The sequence below is a fragment of the Synchiropus splendidus genome, chromosome 3, assembly GCF_027744825.2.
Source record: "Synchiropus splendidus isolate RoL2022-P1 chromosome 3, RoL_Sspl_1.0, whole genome shotgun sequence".
Classification (NCBI taxonomy): Eukaryota; Metazoa; Chordata; class Actinopteri; order Syngnathiformes; family Callionymidae; genus Synchiropus; species Synchiropus splendidus.
Window position 1 is genome coordinate 24,048,553 of NC_071336.1, and position 6,448 is coordinate 24,055,000.

At 44.2% G+C, this 6,448-nt stretch overlaps 1 protein-coding gene across 2 annotated transcripts in view; it reads right to left on the reverse strand.

Annotated features, from left to right (window-relative positions):
- Positions 1 to 216: 216 nt before the first annotated feature.
- The window catches only part of LOC128755474 (kinesin-1 heavy chain-like), a 14,616-nt gene continuing 8,384 nt past the window's right edge, over positions 217 to 6,448 (reverse strand). Inside the window, exons 12-26 of one of the 2 annotated variants that reach the window (XM_053859032.1) lie at positions 5,932 to 6,131; positions 5,261 to 5,329; positions 4,986 to 5,192; positions 4,777 to 4,920; positions 4,431 to 4,619; positions 3,530 to 3,647; positions 3,409 to 3,464; positions 3,218 to 3,327; positions 3,057 to 3,158; positions 2,929 to 2,989; positions 1,859 to 1,930; positions 1,467 to 1,565; positions 1,190 to 1,403; positions 751 to 859; positions 217 to 677 (exon numbers count right to left, since the gene is read on the reverse strand). In XM_053859032.1, coding sequence (XP_053715007.1) covers positions 668 to 677; positions 751 to 859; positions 1,190 to 1,403; positions 1,467 to 1,565; positions 1,859 to 1,930; positions 2,929 to 2,989; positions 3,057 to 3,158; positions 3,218 to 3,327; positions 3,409 to 3,464; positions 3,530 to 3,647; positions 4,431 to 4,619; positions 4,777 to 4,920; positions 4,986 to 5,192; positions 5,261 to 5,329; positions 5,932 to 6,131 — 1,760 coding nt within the window. In that variant the 3' untranslated portion in view covers positions 217 to 667. Of the gene's footprint in view, positions 678 to 750; positions 860 to 1,189; positions 1,404 to 1,466; positions 1,566 to 1,858; positions 1,931 to 2,928; positions 2,990 to 3,056; positions 3,159 to 3,217; positions 3,465 to 3,529; positions 3,648 to 4,430; positions 4,620 to 4,776; positions 4,921 to 4,985; positions 5,193 to 5,260; positions 5,330 to 5,931; positions 6,132 to 6,448 lie in introns of both variants that reach the window. The other variant, XM_053859031.1, reaches the window with a different exon arrangement.

A 6,448-nucleotide genomic window follows, 5' to 3' on the forward strand; every position in this document is an offset into this window, starting at 1 on the left:
ACAAAAAAAAAGAGTGTAAGTGCCGACCTTGTGCACTTTCATCCTATTTCAGAGTGTTTCAACTCCTCTTCTTTATTTCAGACCAAGTTAAACTGACATTTTTTAAAACATCGCCTTACCAATGAAAACTCCACATGCGGTCTCCACATTGATTTATTTCTTCAGCAGCTCAAATGTGACAAATCCAGTGAGAAAGTCTAAGAACAAGCAGCAACAAAATCACAATAGTGACCGAGACATTTTTAAATTTGTTACACTATTTTGTTAAATAGAATAATATGAATACTCATGGGGCTCATGCGGTGTTGTGCAAGTGATCACAGCAGTGTTTTCTTCATAATTATTGCAACTTGAAAGATAATTTATATGATAGATAACACTTTTACAAATTTGTTCCATGCTGGCTGCTGATGTTGCCTTTGTTTAGCAGGTTATTTTACAAAATTATTGCATCTATAGTTTAAATAGCGAGAGCAGAGTTGAAAAACTGATGGTTACGAAGGCACAGACGGTAAAATATCATTGAAACAGTACATTTAAATATCCAGGGGGAACAGTGGAGGGGGGATATGCGCATTAGAAGGTTGTGATAGGTGAGTTGTGTTGTCTCTATGTACAGGCATATACACACAATGGCTGTGGCGCAGTGGACTGACACGTCTGAGGTTCAGTAGTTACTGGGGGAAGAGAAGAAAGACGGTCATCAATGGGAGAGATTGAAGAGTGAGTTAGCAGTGTTAGTGCTCTTGCCTGTTGTTGCCGCCTCCTTTGATGCCACCAGACTGGTTGTTCTGGATGATGTTGGACCTGGAGATCAGGGGGGAAGCTCCGGGCAGCTGACCTGGTCGGATGGGCTTAGCTGGAAGTGAAACTCTGATTTAGTATTTTAAAATGCCTCAGACTAAATCCGAGCTTCTGGTGACTCTGTGGTCGCTGTATATTTGATGGATGCCAGTGTGGGTCACACCGGCCCATGGCGTTGACCGAGACTGTGTGAAGACTGAGGGCAGTTTCACACAGAGGGTTCTGTCTCAGGTGGCCTGAGTCTGATTTGTCCTTTTTTCTCTTTTTTCACGTCTCAAGGAAGTCGTCATTAGCCGGGCGACACCCTATTTACCACCTTATTTCTATGTCAATTCTTAGTTCTACGAGTCGTCCTGCTGGCTCCGCCCACCGTTCCTCCACCCACCTATCTGAGCTGAGAGTCTTCGGCCCATGTTCTTGGGTCTGGCGGCGTCCTTAATCCGCTCCATCTCCTGCTGGTAGCGCTTGTGCTCCCGGGCTGCGATCTCTTTGGCTTCCTTGAGGGCCGACTCCAGAGCCTTGACCCGCTCGGCCGTGGCCCGGAGACGCTTCTCCATTTTGGGGATCTCGGCTCTGAGGTCGGCGTTGTCCCGCAGCAGCTACAGGAAGCAGAGAGCAGGTGTGTGAGCTTATACACAACATGACCTGCTGACATGAAGCACCTGCTTGTGGACTTTGCTCAGCTGCTCCAGGTTGCTCTCCAGGAAGCAGATCTTCTGTTTCTGGGCCGTGGTGACTTCAGAGTCGTCATTGTGAGCGTTCTGTTCCAATGTTCATTGGAAACCCAATGTTACATTACTGGCACAGTGACACACATCGCTTGTATCATCCAGGAATGTTGTTTTTTATGGCAAACACAGCCAGTAGTGTCAACACACAGCTGCTGGCTAAACAGGATCAGATGGTCTAATTATCACAGACTGCGTATGGTTCCTCATTAAAGTTTCATCAAACGGAGCGTGCAGTAGGCTTCTTTCATCCAGAGCCAAAGCTTCTTTGTGTGAAATAACATGACACCAAGGTGGCCAAATAAAAGGGGCTGATATCTGGTTACCTTCCTGACTCGGGTGGCCAAGTCCTGGACAAACAGTCTCCTGAGGTTGTGAAGGTTCTGCAGCTCCCGAGACTGCAAGACAAGAGAGTGGAACTGCTCTGTCGGATGTGACTACAGTGTTTCTTCAAGTCCATGTATCCAAACAATCTTATATATAACATTCTAACACACGTACTATGACTCACAAATCTTTAAGTCAGAATTCTCATGGGGAATAATAAGCTATAATTATGATTACGAGTTTATTTCTTTTCTTTTTTTTATTAATCAGCATTTAGAATGATTTTGAGCGTGAAAATAAAAGTGACATCAGACTGGACAAATCGTGTGCGAGATTGGCATTAATAATTTATCACTAGATAAAAGCAGAAAGATGTGTGATGCACCTCTGGAGCATGATGTATTCCTACAGATTTCCAACGTTTCTTTTGATACAGCGAGGAATCTGTGTTTGTTTGTAAACATAATCACTCTAATGATTTGTTATTATTATTATTTCTTATCCGGACAAACTCCATATCCGGTCACCTGAGCAACTCTGGTTCAAACAGAAAGGAACCGGATATTTTTGCTTATCGAAACATTATAGACAATCGAATCTGTTCAATAAATCAACTTCCATATGAGCATCATGACAAAACGTGGATTTACCACTGTTTCAATCTCCATCCTCTTTTTCGTTTAATATGCGCGTCATATCAATTCCGTAGCGCTACTGCCATCTGCTGTCCGTTTGAGCTAATTGCACTTGGAATATTTCGGTTAGATTAACGAAATATATTGATAAAATACACGGAGGACAATTTTACTGGGTTAAAAGGAAATCGCCGTGTGGACACAAATGTGAAGCGGGAGTCTGTAACTAGTCGCTGTAACAATAACTGTTCTTTCTTCATCTGGTCACCATCCAAAGCTTGAACTTCAACTGGAGACAAGCTTTGGGGACTGACCAGAAGAACAAGATCATGAATGTAAGTGTCCAAAATGAGCCCCCTGGACTCACCCTTTATCGATGGGGCTTAGAGCTGATCTGATTCTAGTTTGCCATTGACTCAGAGGAAGTTACCTACCACAGTTTCCTCAAGTCCCTTTAGGTCCTGTCGGGCTTGCTCACTCCGGTCTTGCATTTCCCTGCATGAAAACTGTGTCAACAAAAGCTGTGTTGTGGAGCAACGCTGTGGCGAGGGAGCGTGGTTACGTGAGCTCCTGCAACTGGCGGCTCTTCTCCTGGTCAGCGGCCTTCAGCTTTTCATGCTCCACTCTCAGCCGTTCCTGCTCCAGCATGATCTTCTCGTTCAGACTGGAGGTCAGACACAGAGTCAGGGTCCTGAAGAGTCCAAGTTGGGAGGCTTTTCTTACTCTTGGATCTCAGTGATGAGCTTCTCTTTGGTGTCCAGCTCGTCTCTTAAGCTGCTGATCTGCTTCAGGTGGGCCTCTCTGTGAGACTGAATCTGTTTCTCCACTGCATCCTGGACACACACACACACACATACACACACAGGGATGCTCACACTGGCTGCACCACGCCTCGACACGAGGGGTTTACACACCTTCATTTCCGTGGCCGACTGGACCTCATTTTCTTTCTCCATTGCATTGACTTTGTCTGAGGATTTCCCAAAGAGTGGCCATTCATTTTCCATTCTCTGTCAATGAATTTGTGAGACTCACCCTCGGCTCTGATCCTCACAATCTCTTCATTGAGAGAGTCAATGTTTTCTTCCAGCTGTCGCTTCTTGTGCTCTGCATTCTGAAGGCACTCTGTCAGCGACTTGATCTTTGCTTCTTGCTGCAAAACAAGGAGATGGGTTTGCTTGAAGTCGACAGTACGGTCACTAATCTACACCACTATTGAACATTACTGAACAATTATTACAAGTTTGCTTTTAAGATTCAAAATAATGACTCTCATAAGAGAGCTGAGAGGGTGTGTCAGCTCAGTGCTGCCATGGTCAGTCAGGACAGATAGGCACCATTTGGACACGCTGACAGTGATGCGAAAATTAGAAAATGAATATTTTCTTAATATATAAATAAGTTAAGATAAATCAAAATAAAGCAAACATAAAGTTATTATTATTATTATTATTATTATTATTATTATTATTATTATTATTATCATTATTATTATTATTATTATTATTATTATTATTATTATTATTATTGTGTTCATTCCAAGGTAAAATCTAGTCAGGCTTAAAAAGTCACTAGTCAATACAGTGAAAGGATTCATCACTGGCTCGTATGCTATCAATACACATATGAATACGCTTTATTAGTAGGTAGTAAACATTCTCTCATTTAACTGTGACCATAATAATGATAAGCTATTATAAACCTGCTAGGATGTAAAGGAATGATAAAATAATTTATAGAAGTTTATTTAACAATACCAACTGAGTCCAACGGAATGTTGCCTTGCTTAATAAATTTACACGAAAAACATAGATGAGACCAGTCACAATTTTCCATCCAATAATATCGTGGAGCACAGTGTCTCCTGTGTGACGAAGCTGCTCCTTGGTGAACCACAGAGGAGCCTGACATTCTGGGAGTGCCCTCCGCTGGTTACCTGTGAAACCCGCAGCTGACACGCGCTCAGCTCTCGGTCCACCTGGTCGAACTTCTGCGTGCTCTCGGCCTGCGAACTCTCCAGGAGTTTGCTGCGCTTCACCATCGTCTTCACCTCTGACTTCATCTTGCTGATGTAGAGCCGAGCCACCGTGAACTCTTCGTCGATGAGGCCGGAGCTCTCCTGCTGCTGTGGGGACGGGAGTTCATTGATCTGAATTTTAGTAAATTGTTAAATTTGACAAATATATATCTGGTCACTAAGGCTCAGTGCTGTCCACAGTTCACCTGCTGAGACCCAGTAAAGCTGACCTGAGCTCTGTAAACCAGCTACGTCAAACATCCACCTTTATGTCATTGCTTCCCACAGCGATGCCGATCTCAGCCAGGTCTTTGAGCAGTGAAGACATCATCTCTGTGACCCTCTTCTTCTGGTGGTTGGTCATCTCCTTGAGCTTCTGCAGCTCACTGTCGATGGAGGCAAGGGAGCTCTGCCGAAGAGGGAGAACCACTCAGCACAAGTCCTAACGCGGTCGCCAAGTCACGAGTCACTTACAGATTTCTGGTTCAGCTCCTCACTGAGAGCCTCAAACTCCCGCGCTTTGTCCTCCACCTCCTGGCTCTTCTGGTCGTAGTTCATGGCCAACTCCTCCAAAGCTTGGAGGACTTCCTTCACCTCTTCCTTGGATGCTTCGTTCTCAGCCAGGAGGCGGTTGAGCTCTGTCTGCAAGGTGCCGTGGTCCCGCCTGGATGAAGCGAGAAGCTGCAGGTGAAGAGAGCATCTTAGCCTTTGAAGGACAAGACAGCGGAGTGAGCATGTTGCGTTGTCACCTCTTCCTGGTCCAACATCTGCTGCTTCAGTGTCTCCACCAACTGTGACTGCTGGTTTATCTCCTCATCCTGGAGGTGTCATTATCAAACATCACTTTCCACATCACTTAAGCACCAGACATTAGAATTAAATTACACTGAAATATTTTATTAAATAAGACATTAGAAATGTTAGTATAAAAAGTAAATATACAATAATACATTTCAAAAACAGAACAGGAGGAGATGACCAGCGGTGTCAGTTTGTTTTAAGAAGTGTGAGGGAAAAGTGACTTTGGAGAAGTGGATGATTATCACGGGTTTTCCTTTATATTAGGCTGCAACATAAGTCTTTGCTACACAGACTTATTACGTGTTTTACATTTAACTTTTTGTTTTTTACTTCCATCCATCCATCCATATCTGCTGATCCTCTCCCCATGAGTCCCTCTTTAGTGAGACTTTTTGTCCACCCCAGCAAAACAGGAAGTAGGTCTAGTTGGAGCTTCAGAAATAGCAAGTGCAAGCATTGTTTACTTTAGTACATAGGGAAGACAGGAAATGGGAATAGCTCCGAACATAAGCGGTATAACTATTGATTGTATTACAGTTTAAGAAAACAGTTGAGGCCAGCCACAGTGACACTACATGTATAAGAAGCAGCAGTACTTGACAAGTGTGCAGTAAGTGACCTTGTCGTCCAGCTCCTTGTACAGTTTGGTGACCTCCGCCTCAAACTGGCTCTTCTCCGCATCCGTCATCTTGACTCCAGGAAGAGCTCCGAGGGCAGGTGCAGGTGGAGCCTTGTCATTGGTGGGCGCCGCCTCCATTGCCTGGACTGCTGCTTTGGCTTTTTCCTTGTCCACCTGCTCCTCCACCGGCACACTCTCACCTGCAGGTTTGGACAGAAGCACTTTCACCGGGTGTTGTTTAAGAGTCACCTGACTGGGATGCCATGATGGACCAGCAGAAACACACAGTTGTCAAGTGAGCGATATTCTGATTCACTACTTTAAAGTCTAGAGATGATGAATATGTACTTCTGTCTTGTTTATTTCTTTCAGTGAACACTTCGGTTCTGGAAAATTACCTTGGAAAAACAAGTGTAGTTGATGTGAAACTGCTGGGATTCAAGTGGAAGAGAGAGACAAGAGGCTTCTTTGTTGGAACTATCCAAATATAGACACTGTGTGTGATGAGGCGTAACAG